The 14365-nt window shown below is 42.6% G+C and overlaps 1 protein-coding gene across 3 annotated transcripts in view; it reads right to left on the bottom strand.

The window, feature by feature from the left end:
• Positions 1-10522: 10522 nt before the first annotated feature.
• Positions 10523-14365, bottom strand: part of LOC126542999 (uncharacterized) — a 29571-nt gene continuing 25728 nt past the window's right edge. For all 3 annotated transcript variants that reach the window (XM_055077540.2, XM_055077542.2, XM_055077541.2), the window contains 4 exons: positions 13973-14118; positions 13465-13700; positions 11227-11315; positions 10523-10775 (listed from right to left, as the gene is read on the bottom strand). In XM_055077540.2, coding sequence (XP_054933515.1) covers positions 10543-10775; positions 11227-11315; positions 13465-13700; positions 13973-14118 — 704 coding nt within the window. In that variant the 3' untranslated portion in view covers positions 10523-10542. The remainder of the gene's footprint in view (positions 10776-11226; positions 11316-13464; positions 13701-13972; positions 14119-14365) is intronic.

The raw sequence follows: 14365 nt of genomic DNA, 5'->3' as shown, positions 1-14365 counted from the left end.
CTGCTCTCTGCACAGCGGTCTGCTGAGCCCGACGTTGCCTAGTTGCAGCTGCGCGCATAGCTCTACGATTCGCTTCTTCAATGGCAGTTCGTACCTTGCGAGGAGGTCCTATAACGTGTACTGAAGAATACACACATGCATCCGGACAATGCCGCACACATGTCACATCCCTTGACCTGTGGCACGATACGATGCAACTGCTACATGTCATGACACCTGGTGGAATACAATGCAACCGCAATGTAAAGTTTGCACGTAGCGACGCTATGCGGCATGCATCTCGCATCGCGTGACAAGTGGCATGATACGATGCTGCTGCTCATGGAGAAAGAAAAAATCTAGGAGAGAGCATTACATCATGCAGCCAGCATTGGCAAGCAAACACACTGTGAAGCCACAGTACTGGCCCAACGCGTGACCTCTTGTGTCAAGATCGCCGAGCAAGAATCAAGATTTGCCAAGGTGTTTGATTCCCAGTAGCTATGCCAGTAGTTTTGCACATTTGTTCGGCTGCTCTGCTGTGGCTGTACCTGTAGAACGGGAACCATGGAGGAACGAAAAAGTAGGGAACATTATGTCACGCAGCCAGCCTTGGCAAGTGAACGCTCCGTGAACCCCATATATTTACTCAGTGGTGGCCCAACACGTCACCTGTTCCATTGAGATCATGGAGCAAGAATCGAGATATGCTGAGATGTATGGTTCCCACTAGCTATGCCAGTAGTCTTTATTTGGTGCGTGCTTGTTTGGCTGCCCTCCTATGGTTCTGCCTACAGAGTGGGAACACTAAAACCAAATGCAAGCTTTGACATGCAATCAAGTGTTGGGCCTGCAGGTTGGGCTTCAATCACGTTGCGGTATACTCCCTCCTACCTTTTCTTTCTTCCTTCATGCTCCTGCTGTTTATGATGATGATGGTGATGACTTATTGGCATTCCCTTTGAAACAGGGTAGTGACAAATATTCATCTAGCCTGCTTGATTTAATCAGGTATGCTATACATACTAGGAAATGCCTAGTATGTATACCTAGTATACAGTATATATATATATATATATATATATATATATATATAGTAGTATGCCTAGTATGTATAGTAGTATACCTAGGAAATGCTATACATATTTTTCATACTAGCATTTTTGTACACATCTCCTTAATATTTTTTTTTCTTCCTCAAACATTCTCTATCTGCCTTGTACCGCTACCTATGCTGGATGAATAGATGGATGGATGCTATGAGCATTCCCTTTGAAATTGGATGGTGGGTTGCATCCTCAAGCTCATATTATTGTTTTGCCTTATGTCCTACCTACTTTTTTTAACAGCCCCATGTCGCAGAAAATCCGGCGTCGGCGTCCCGCATCCAGCTTCCAGTGTCGGACGTCGTTTCGGCTAAAAGAATTTCGAACCATACCCAACCACAGGCCCTCTATGTGGTGCAAGGAAGTTACTGAAGTAATTTAATGTCTGAAGGTAAAATACATAGAAAAATCTTAAAGTACAACTTTTGCATAACTTAGAGACATGATAGTGTTCGATTGTAATTTGAATATACAAGAATACAATTCTGTTATGCGAAAACTAAAAAAAAAAAACCACAAACATCTTTTTCAGCATTTCTACCTTTCATAGAGTGGCCATGGCCTCCCAGATTTGCGCACACAAATCTGAAAGGCCATAAAGTGGCACACCCGGTTCCTTGCAATACCTCCAGATGGTGCTCGCCTCTGCCTCATCGCGGCCCGCGCAAGAGGCCGCGTTTATACCAGAAAGTTCGCCTTTGTGCATGGCATTCACTGCCACCGTTTCTTAGTAAACATTACAGTTACATAATTTGCAGTTGCCGGGAGGCATGAGAAGCAGTTGGGGATCTTTTAACGCTATCGTGTTCCACTCTTAAAGGCGAAGCTTAAGCGCCCTCCAATTGTTTTGAAGAAGAACCAGAATTTCCAGCATCAAATTTTCTGAACCACTATTGGGAACTTTGTTCTTCTGCGCCTTTTTTTCTTTTTTTCTTTGTGATCTCCCTACTTTTCTGCCACGAAACTTCCAAACTTCCACATGCTATCGCTGAACCCAAGGCTTCAAGGAGGCCAGAGGATAGGAGCCTAAACCAACTGCTGTGCAGATATCTTCACATTCTAATCAAATATGTTCCATCATTTCCCTAGCTTTACTGCAGCGTTCCAAGGCATGATCTTCTCGCTTCGAAAAGTAAAGAGCTTCCCTTTGAGTTATCATAAAATATTTCTTTCCAGATTTCGTTTTTTCCTCTTAAGCAGTTACTCATAGCAGGTTTCTTTTCCATTGCCGCCACCCATAAGATTGTCTCAGCCTCTCCGACTTTGCATTTGACGTTCTTTGTTGCCATGTTCCAGATACCTACCTATTCTGAAGCCATTCTGAAGTTCTCCCAATATGCCATTATTGTCTGCCCATGCTTGTAGCATTAATTTAATCGCCTGCATTGCTAACCTGTATAGTATTATCGACATAATGGTCACCGGTCTATATGAGTGAATTCTATCTTTTTTTCTCCTTACCTTTATATATATATTGATTCTATTTTATCGCCAGCTGTCTGGTATTCATCTATCTTGTAAGCTTTTTTCTACAGCTTTCAAGAGAGCTTCCTTACATTCCGTTCCTAGTTCATTAATCAACCTAACAGGAACCTCTTAGGAATTTTCCCTGCGGCTTTCTACCAGTTGAAATTTCTCAAGCACCAGCTCATTTTCCACCTGGTTCTCGTTCATGCTCTTATTTTTCTCTAACACCACCTCATCATTGCTTTGGAATTATTTGGCTGTCATTTCTTCAATGTAATTTAATGGCGCGTCTCCTTCCAGTTTGTTTCTATCTTCGTCTAGGATATGTTCTTGTATTGTCCCCGAATTTCTGCTTAATAAGTTAATTTGGTTCCAAATTTTATAGGTGCAGCCTTTTTCACACCTATTTCTGACAACCAATGTTCACTTTCACCTTTATTTGCTTGAACCAGTATCTGAACCATAGTTTCTTTCTCCCAGTTTATTTCCCATTTTCTAAGGGTAAAGTTCTGCCTTCCCCAAGATACAAACGTAGAAGTAAAAGTTCAGCAACTCGAGAAAGCTTGCAACCGAGGTTACACTTTTTAGACTAAAAGAAAGTTCATCATTATCGACCATGATACATTCTTTCACGCAAGCCTCTGCAGATCTTCGATGACATCGAAGATCTGTATTACTCTATACCTCATGATGATTTAATGGCTTGCGTGAAAGAATGTATCATGGTCGATAATGACAAACTTTCTCTTAGTCTAAAAAGTGAAACCTCAGTTGCAAGCTTTCTCGAGTTGCTGAGCTTTTACCTAAATTCTACGTTTGTGTCATTACATTTGTGACTTTACTTTCAGCATTTAGGGATTTGCATAGGAATCCCAGTTGCTCCAATTTTAAGTGAAACTTTTTTAAGCAAGCTCAATAGAGGGCTACAGCCTCATCTTTCAGGACTAGCAACCAAGGTGTCCAGATATTTAGACGATTTTCTGGTCTTAGCTGATTCCACCAATCCAACCCAGGGTGTTATAAACATTTGAAAGGTTTTCAAGGAAAACTGTATGAAATTAAATTTTTCTTTTGAATTGCCCCAGGATAACCAATTACAATTTCTTAATCTAAGACTAATATTTTAACCACTTCATGTTTGCTGGTACTACCGACCGAGGTCTATTAAACCTACTTTTAACTACAGGTCAGATCATTCAAAAATTGTAAAAAGAGAAATAATAAAAACAGCACAGGTTTCGCATTGAAAAGAATCATGTCATCACATGATAAAAACGAACTTTCTCAACCAGATCGACAAGCTTCAACACACAGGCTATCCTCAGTCTGTCATTATATCAGTGTGCGCTAACACTTTGAAAGAAATAAGAACCAAAGAAGACAGTCGGATCACCCAGGAAGATTGTCATAAAAATAATAAAATAGCCGTCGTTCCGTACCCACATAGAACATCACACGAATTAAAGCATGCAGGCACTAGGTATAAGGTTGAGGCTCTTTTTTCAATGAAAAACAAACTTCAGACAATTTGTTCGCATATTCGGAGGAAGCCATTGCAGTGCAGTATTAAGCACACCAAAAAATTTGTAGATTGTGCAATGGGCATAGTATATATAATCCCGTTTAAGTGCGGTAAGGTTTACGTAGGTCAGTCTGGGCGTTGCGTCAACGTGAGGCTAAGAGAGCAGCTGGTGGCATATAATTCATCAGGAACGACTCATCTAGCCACCCACTGTAGGGATCGCGGCTGTTATCCTGTTTTCGAAGACACTCAGATTATGTTCAAAAGCACTAACCAACTAACCCGTGAAATGACGGAGGCCTTCCACATAAAGAAAAGAGGTGATAACTGCATCAGCCACCCCTCGGTCTTGCAACATGATAAGGAATTCAAGTTTCTTTGTAGTTAGACTTTCTTTAACTTTTAACATTGCCTTTGAATCGATTTAACCCGTGTTCCTTGACACGCATGCACAGCCGTCCTACTCTGTTTTGTGTGCACATTTGTTTCCTTTCAATAAAATTTTTCAGTTGTGAGTAAGCGCCTCGTTCTGACTGCTCTCTTCATTCTTGTCTTTGTGCACTTCTACAGTTTCAAGATGCAAGTAAGCCAACTAGCCCAGTTATCCATTCTGTTCTGTCATCAGACAGCAATGGTTGATTGCTTATTTCCGACTTCCCATGTCATCTGGCCATCACATTTACTCCCTGTATTTACAATAACGAGGTTACATTCCTCACAGCGATTTAGCATTAACTCAATTGTTGTCGGTATGACCATCTAGATCCTGTATGTGGGCATTCATATGTCACCTAACTGGATGTAAGTGCTACATGGCTTGCCACCTCGTGTAATATTATGCAACTGCAATGCAAAGGGCACACATTTCAATGTTACAAGGTGCGCATGTCACATTGCGTGCATCCTTGCGTGCTAGGACACATATATAGGGCATGTTTCGGCTGCAAGCTAGCAAGCACTGGTATGGCTCCGTGACAGAGTAGCCGACTCTCATGCAGCAGACCCGAGTTCGATCCCGGCGGGAACTGGGTATATTTTTTCTCATTCCCAGCAATAGCTGTGATGGACACCGGTGGTGGCAGACATCACCACCAACTGAAACAGCTATTGTAATGAGCCCATAATAGCTTATGCTGTAAAATATAACTAAGCCCATATTGCATGTAAATTAATCATTCTTATTTTTCATTCTTATTTTTCATTCTCATGTTTTAATGCTTAATCATTCTCATTGTACACGTAACCTAATATTCCCGGTTGTGGAGCCACTGTTAGGTAATATATGTGCTATGTAATGTCTTGCTTTCTCATTTATCTGATCGAGAGTGAAATAGTGGCTGCAACAAATAAACGGCATTGTTGGGTGTATCTTGAAGGTGCCCTGAACACTTAAAGGGGCCCTGAACCACTTTTTATTGAAGTGGAGAAAGACATTTGAAGTGAAGATAGGCTATTTCAGAACCACTTTGCCGCAAAAAGTACTTCAATGCGTTCAGCAGAAACGAAGTTATCGGCAATCAAACACGACCTCAGCTGTGCTCCCCTTCCTCCTCCAATGCCTTGCACTGCGAAGGCTATGGCGGAGACGTCACCGTGGCGCGCAATTCAAATTTACGATTTGGTGACTATGCCGCGCTAAACGTAAGCCAAACGCGTCTTTCCTTAGAGAGCTGCAGTGCGCTTAGCCACTGGGTTCGTGGTGGCACCTTGCGGCGGCCGCGGTGTAGCCGAGCACAGCGACCAATAGCAGCCGCATATTGCAGTGTGCTTTATGACGAAATAAAGCACGCAGAAAAGAGTGAGGATCATGGGGTTTTCGAAACGAGAGCGTTTGAGAGAAAGGTGTCTTCGCGCTCCGCTTGCAAGCTCCACGGACCGCGTACGACAGCAGGACTTGGCTGAGATGTTCACAACAATGTATGCTACCTGCGGACTATGTTATTTCCCCAAGCCCGAGTGGTGGTTCACGGGCCCTTTAACAATCTAGGCTTCCTCCTTTATAATGTTGCCGAGTTGCATACTTGTGCTGTTAAAGAGTGATAATACTATGTGTATTCTATCTTTTGCTTTTTTACATAACCATATCACTTAACTCTTAATTGAGCCCCACAAGGACTTTTATAGGCTATGTGGAATGCGCCTTTTATTAAAGGGCACATCGTGACAAATTATTTCCAGCAAAACATTCATGAATGTCATTCGTATGAGTGGAATTATCGGTAATCAAATGCTTGCTGCTTCCTGCACGATGTCGCTGCCTTCCCGTTGGTTTGATTGTTCAAATGACACTTGAAGCTGTGCCACCACACTACTGCAGGATGATGTCCACCCGCCATGCTCCACCTGCCATTGCACTTAACTTTTGTATTGAAGTGACCAAGACAGCATGTGGTGCAACCCTCCATTGTGCCACCCAATCTCAAAGGCCATAGTATTGGCACAGTGGTATTGAGAGTATTCAGTGCAGGTGGTGTTCTTGGCACTGAGGAAGCTTATAGGTCTGCGCAGCAAAGTTAATGCAGAGGACATTCAGAGGACACTGAGATATCTCTACACACTGTAATGTTAAACATGTAAAGAAGTGTGAGGTAGGAGCTGTTTATAAGATCTCTCTGTGCTGTTGAGCAGCATACATATGCCATACAGGCAGGTGCCTCAACAAAAGGCTTCGGGAACAATAATTTGTGCCAACGAGTGGCATTGGAAGAAATCCTTGCTCTTCATTGCTCATTGTGCAAATGTACCATGTAATTTTACAAATATGTAAAACATTGGTGACATGCAGTAATGACATGCTCAGACAAATTATCTTAGAAACTTACAATATGCTCACAGAAAAGTACGGTCCATGCATAAGCTCACTGTCTCACTGTCGATAATGCTTACTGACAAGCAATTTTATATTCTAGGCAGCCAGAAAAGTCCAGAACATGCACACATATAGTGTAGTTCCAAAAGTGGAGTCGAGGCAAAGTGATGAATAATAAGATCACATATGTCAATTATAGTTCACCTTCTACAGTCCATCATAAATTAGTTCGTGTTTTTCATTTTGTCCAATTTTTATGTTCTGCACATTGTTCTCTGCGCATGGGTGTTTCTGTGCATGATTTCACTTCCCCTGTGTTCTTACAAAATAAACCAGCTACTAGAAGTGCTTCCTCATTCATGTTTGCGTTCTAGTTTTGTGTCTATTATACGTATACAGCACTATATACCAATAATGCTACTCCCGCCACCCCCAATACAAGTCTTAATCAATGTATTGATGGTGGCACGATCTCATAAATGATGAGATTTCTCTGATTTTGATGAAAAAATGGCAGGGGTTTCAAAAAGTTGACAGAGAGGGTGCACAGCCTTTTGAGTGATATTGGGCTCCCAGCTACATCTGTATATACAGTCCTTTGTTTTAGCTTTCTCTCTTTTTCTCCTTTTTTTTCCATTGAGGGGTAAAGATCAAGTGTTATTTTTAAATGGCCCCTCACCAGGTCTGGCCATTTTGAGCTGACAAGTGCAGAGCATACATTACGCGATAATGATCGTGTTGCAAAGTATTACATCGCTATGCGCCGTGGAAAGGTCTGAAATTTCAAATCAAACGCCGTTTTTCCTTCTCCTCGCGACCACCACGCTCCAAGCCGGACGATGACGTAGTCGTGCCCCTGCGCCTACGTAATCGTGTCTGCAGTGACGTCGCTCATGGTGACACGTGACTTCGAGAATTATTCAAGACATAATTAACATCTGTTATCTGTGTGATCTGTTGCTTGAATTGACTAATTGAAGTTTAGAGAAATAATAAAATACACAAACAGAATGTCTGCGTGTTTTTGTTTTACTTCGCACCGAAGCAAGAGAGATGTACTTCCGCTTCGTCTGCTTGTTCGCGCGGTCGTGCGGACATGTGCGCAGGTACCTAAACTATGCCATTTTCTACCGTGTTCCAGCGCGTGATCATGCTCTGCGATGCGCTTGTCCTGCCTCAGTATTCATGTAGCACTGAATTATACCGCTAGTCATGTTTCCTTGTGCACAGCATGCAAAATAGTGCGCTACGCAAATTAGACAACAACTCGCGTGTGACGCCGTCAGCGGAATTGCGTAGCACCGAAAAAAAAAAGAACAATGCGGGGCCTGTGACGTATATATTCATGCGATCCTCGAGGTCCGGTATGGGAGAACGCAGGGAAGGAATTTTGCTTTCAAAGGCTAGACGGGGCGAGTGAAGAGAGCGTCTTGCTTGGCAGTGGAGCCCGCCTGCTGAAATCATGGGTTCACGGTACTGAAATATTTATATCTCGGCTATTAATGAGCCGATTTGAAAATATTTTGCGGCAGAATGCTCCTTAGAGGACACATAACAACTTCCAGCATATAACTTGGCACGCAGTCTCACAGTGACAGAGTGGAACTCGCCAAACTTACGACTTGCATGACTGCATCGATTAAACCCCTCACTGCTACTCCCACCCCCACTCGGACTTCCTCGACGTGAAGCTACGCTTCTCTGTCGCCTTTGGTTAGGAGTTGCCTTCACAAAGGCATACTCTACATTAATTGGAGTGACTGACAGTGTAGCATGAGAGGTCTGCGGCACCGAAGGAAATATTGACCACCTGCTGGGCCACTGTCCACGATATGCCCCAGAAAGACAAAAACTTGCCAAAGCTCTCCAAAAACTGGACAATCGGCCGCTTTTTGTGCAGGTGCTGCTGGAACACCGCCCCCATCGCTCGTCGGCCCATAAAGCGGTGAAGGCGCTTTTGTGCTTCTTGAGGACGAGGGGCTTGTGCGACCATCTGTGACTATTAATGCAATTTCTATAAGCGAACTCACTGCAGTTTCCTTCCCTCCTCTCTCTCCCTGTCATCTTTCTTTTCCCCATTCCCTGTGTAGAGTAGCCAACTGGACGTTATTCTGGCTAACTTCCCTGCCTTCTGCTTTTCTCTTTCCCTCCTCCCTCCAATGTATAACCAAAATTTGCTATGGGGCCTGGTAAGGCACCCTTTAAGCGAAAAACCAGGGGGAAATTGGGATTTTTGTCAGCTGGAAGCCCAAAGTTTGTGACTTTCTTGGTAATTTTTACAATGATTAACATGGGCAAGGGTATCCTTTTGGACACAAATGCTTTATTTAAACAGGCTAATTAAATCATTCACAGGAGCATATAATCATGCAAATACAAGGACAGAAGTCACATGACAAACTTACCTATGCAAATCCTTGTTGGCAGGCATTATTTACAGTTTTAAAAGTAACCACATAAGCAAAAACAACAGAGACGTGCTTGGTGATCTTATTTACCATGTTCTCTGCACTTTTTCCAAGGAAGGAAAAAAAAATTCACAAATAGTAGTGCACATGGGCATGCTTCACAAGAGGTGTGATTTTCCTTATCTTACAAAGCCATCGTTGACATACACTGTGATTTGCATTGTGAGCATTTCTGTGCCAATCCTAGACCTGTTAGGCCTTTGAGTGCGCCTTGGTTAGGAAAAAATCTGTGTCACAGCTACCATTTGCAATACAGAGCAATGTAAGCGCCACATTTGCTTTTTAGTGCATTACTGTCCTGTATGCGACACATGGGAAATGGGGAGCAATGCGCCAATGACGCATTCACAGTAAATGTGGCTACTAATTAAAAGGGCAACAAGGTTTTGTTCAGTCAAGGCCAGCAGGCTCTGAATTGCATATACTAGTAAATATGTGTTTTCGCTTGAGGGTTATGCGAAATGTAAGCATATGATATTAATGCTATTAATAATAACAGTAAAACGCGTGGCACTTTTTGTGTTTCACACACAAGTGCATAAAAAATAATTACGCAGGTCATAGCATGATGAAAACAAATGAATTTTTTGTTATAGTACACAAAAGGTTTCCCATTGGATGCCACACCCTTTAAAATTGTGATCTTGTTTAATTAATATAAGATAAATTTAAGATACATAGCACCGAAAGATTGTCCTGGTGGAAGAAGAGGATCGATGACCAAACATTATAGGTCTCATAATCCAGTTGGATCAGTTTTTAACAGCTAGGCTAATGTTAGCTAGAACACCCTGTATATCCTTAATTGTCACATTTCCAGCTCCTAATCTCCTGCTCCTGGACTCTATTATTCATCTGATTTGCTGTGCGACATAATGTTGGAATGAAATTACATATAAAAATGGAGGTCCGTTTCGTGCAGATAGCCCCTTTTACTAGTTAATGTGCAGGCAAGGGTTCCCAGATGCATTCATAATTCTGAACTGCTGACTAAAGATAAATAAGAATTTATCATATGTGATAAGTTAAAAATTTACAAACTTTATTATTTTTATTTATTATATTCTTTAGCAACCACCCCCTTACAGCCACTAAAAGCAAAAAAGCAAATAATGTTTCTGGTTATTCGTATGACACTGTCATGGCTTTGTTGTTGAAGCATGAACTCTCGGAATTGTATAAAAAGCTTTATTATGGCGTAGAAGTCTTGTCACAGTTTTGTGCAATATGTAGGCAGGCGGCATATGCTTCTAGAGGATTGAATTTGTGTTCCTTTGTTGTCTGATGACTGCTCCTGAGATCAAGCGTACTCTGCGATGGCAGTGTAACATCATGGTGGTCCGATGGTGGGATGGCTAGGGTATGTCTTATCCAGGTCTCATTTTGACGAAGCACAGTGTGCAAATACTTGATGTTCTGTGGGCCTGCAAAGTGCAGAGTGTCTACAGAACCAGTGGTGCAACAAGTAACATTGCAGCTATTTCTTTGGCTGACACAACTCTGCAGGCATTTCACAGTAAAAGAGCAATAATGCATGCTAAGCATTGTGACAGATCTGAAAACATTGAAAATGATGGGTACTTAGTAAGATTCACAGATGTTGTTCATGCATACGGGGTCACCCACTATCATATTTGAGAAACTTCTTTCTCATTAGATTTTGGGGACAACATTCTAGGCATAGCACAAATGGGTTAACAATGTGTATATTTTATGGGTTAATAAACTTTTAATATCTTGATTTAATAATAATGGGTGCAGGTATGATGCAGGTAAAGCAGTAGATTCCTTTTGTACAAAAATTTTTGCAAGAGTTCAGTCATTTTGTGGTCATCGTTAATTTTTTTTCCAAATACTCATATGTCTGTGCAATACCTTGTGGTGTTCTCATCAGCTGTTCTGCAACCAAACCCAGAGTAATATCTTCGGCTGTCTGAGAGAGGCTTTCTTCCCAAGATGCATCCCTGTTTAGAAAGGAATTATAATGCGCCAACACTGTTAACCAGGAACATAGCAGTAATAAAAAGGAGCAAAGGGTGTAGCTGTTTGCTGAAAGGATTACAGTTACTTCAAATCAAATAGGCATTTCTACAAGTACAGGCACATCCTAGTGCCAACCATTAGTAATCATCATATCGATGGCAATTATAGAACTTTTACTTACAAGTTATTCGTAGAGTGACAGGCTGTAACTGGAAGCAGATATTGCTGCTAGTGCCTGAAACCCATTGTTTCAAAACATGGCCTCACACTACAGAGTCTTAACCTTGCTGCTTTACTGTATTAAGTGCACAGATACTGAAGTAGTCCGTGTATGAGTACAGCAGCTGTGTTCAGTTTGCTGAACGAAGTTTTGTTTCACAGCCAAGGAGCATCCAGTTATGTTTCTGTGCAGTGACACAGCTAGGCTAGATTTTTTTATTTCAAGACCAACTTGAGGGTATTCATGCTTGTCTATAAAAAGATGTCTCTCGCAAGTCTTGCAAAAAATTGCAGCGGAACCCACCTCACGATGACTGTCAATGGTAATGCATTACCACTGAATCAGTATAGTGATGCGATGTACTGACACAGTCAAAACGAGTTATATATGAGGTGTGCACTGCAGCGGGACTCCTCTTTTGCGTGTCCCTAAGAACACTCACCACCATCCAGCGCTGCGGCAGCAAAGCCTGCACGTGGCCTCCAAAATGCGTGGCATGCTGGCACATGCGAAAGCTGAGGAACACATCATGTGACAACCAGGCTCCACCCTCATGCTTCTTTCCAGACATGCTGCTCCAGCTAGTGGCACTACTGAGAATTTTGCGTGTGGCCTCCAAGACAAGAAGCATGGCGTGCTGGTGCCTGTGAACGCCGAGAATGGTTTCCTCGCTTGCTGCACACTAAGTGGCACATACTCAGTGACCCAAGTTCGCGAGAGGCTTGTTGAAAAGTGGCACATAACCAGTTAATTTATGGTGCAGCTCGCTAAAATGTTGGTGTGAAATGCGTTAATTGAAAAGCAGCACATACCCAGTGCATTTGTGGCACAGCCTGCCAATGCGTCGGGTTGCTGTCCTTGAGGAATGCATGTGACATGGGTTCGATTCCGCTCAGCATCGGATAAATTTAAGGGATCTTTTTTGTGATTGTAGAGCGGCACATTCCCAGCGGCACATACCTAGTTACCCTTGGCATCAAATTCGTTCAGTGAAGAGTGGCTCACATCTATTGGCACCTACCCGGGCTCCCAAGCTGGCATCCAAGAGGTTCATTGGAGACCAGCACAGACCAAGTGGCACATACTTGGTACTCAAAGAGTTTCTTCGAACATTGGTAGCTACCCAATCCCATAAAGAACGTATGCACACATTGCCACATACTCAGTGACCCAAGTTAGTCTGATGGTTAATTTCGAGCCCTGTTACTTCCGCACAGCAGCCCGATGTGCTACTCATTCCACCACCGACTACCCAGTGACCCAGGTAGGCAGGAAAATGATTAGATAGAAACATAGATAGATACATACATAGATCAATATCCATTGGAATGTGCCTGAAGTACACAAAGAATGATTACTTGTCATCCCTAGCCCATGCGTTGCTTTGGAATTTTGAGTACATAGGTCGGCAAACTCACTCATGAGTTGACTCTCTCAGACTCAGACCGGCCCTTAAGTCTGAGTGGTGCCCAGCTGAGTAGCATTTTAAAGAGTACGAGTGAGCCCAGTTTAGTAGAATTTCAGAGAGTCTGAGTGAGCCTGGCTGTGTAGAATTTCGGTGAGTCTGAGTATGAGTGAGCCCAGTCGAGCACAGTTCTGACCAGACTGAGTCCGAATGAGCCCTAAGCAAAAAAAATATTTTGTGTGCGAGTCCATGGGAGTTATTTCGATTTTGCTGACCTATGGTTGGGCACCACACATTGGCCAATTTGTTGCACACATCCACATTTCATTTGTCTTATTTTGCCACACTGTTAGCTGCATAAAGCCACAGTCCATGTCAGCAAGCAGGTGTAGGCACTGAATTGAAGCTTGCACAAACATTAAATCCCATGGAACATTAAATCCCACGAATGAATCAGTAGGCTCTTTTATGTTTGCTTCTTGCATTTACGCAGGACACTTTTTACCTCTCTGCAGTGAGTAATCCAGCCAGCAAGTCCAAGCAGTTGAGCACTCGCTGATCACAATCATGGCTTCCAAGTAGTTCATCTTCCTGGCGTTGAGTAAGCTGCAGTGCATGTGCTATCATCTCATTCGCAATGTGAGCACACTCTAGGTTTATCTTTGAGTCAAGTCGAGATCCAAAGAGCCTGTCCAGTTCCTTCGGGCTATGAAGAATGTCGTAGAGTGTAGACAGCAGCACCTGCATATAAATGAACTTCTCGAGTCATGCCTTCCCATTTCTGTGCATAGTGGACAAAATGTACATGTTTTTAGCATCCTACAGCAAACCTTTTGCTTCCACTCTTGCTAGACAATGCTTGCTAACAGCACTTCCCCAGAGCAGTCCCCTCGAACACACTTAAGCACTCTTAAAGGCTCCTGGGTGTTTGTGACTTAAGTTCAGGAATAAATGGTCGATGCCAAATCATATACTATGGCATGCATCTTGCTACATTTAATCTTCTGCAGTACCTGCATGGCGGCTGAGTTGCTAGCAGAGACCACACCCACTTTGGAAACAAGCCCACCTAGCCTGGTCAAGCAGGCCAGTAGTGGTGCTGGAAAAGTTGGTACCACAGCCATGGTACATGATAGCAGTTCCACCAACAGGCTCTCCCCTGCAAATCAATTTATGGCACTAAGCTCAAAAGCACAATATTATTTTATTTTTATTTACACTTTACCTACATTGCCACAAGGCATTGCATTGGGAGGGAGGTAGCATGTAACATAATACAAATAACAATACATTGTGGTGCAAGAAACAAAAATTTAAACAACACACATACACACACACACACAAATTATGTAAAAATTACACCAAAAATACATCCTCAACAATACATACACGTCAGGAAATACAAT

Source organism: Dermacentor andersoni, chromosome 2 (genome assembly GCF_023375885.2).
Source record: "Dermacentor andersoni chromosome 2, qqDerAnde1_hic_scaffold, whole genome shotgun sequence".
In the NCBI taxonomy this organism is placed as follows: Eukaryota; Metazoa; Arthropoda; class Arachnida; order Ixodida; family Ixodidae; genus Dermacentor; species Dermacentor andersoni.
This window is presented reverse-complemented; position numbering and strand designations above follow the sequence as displayed.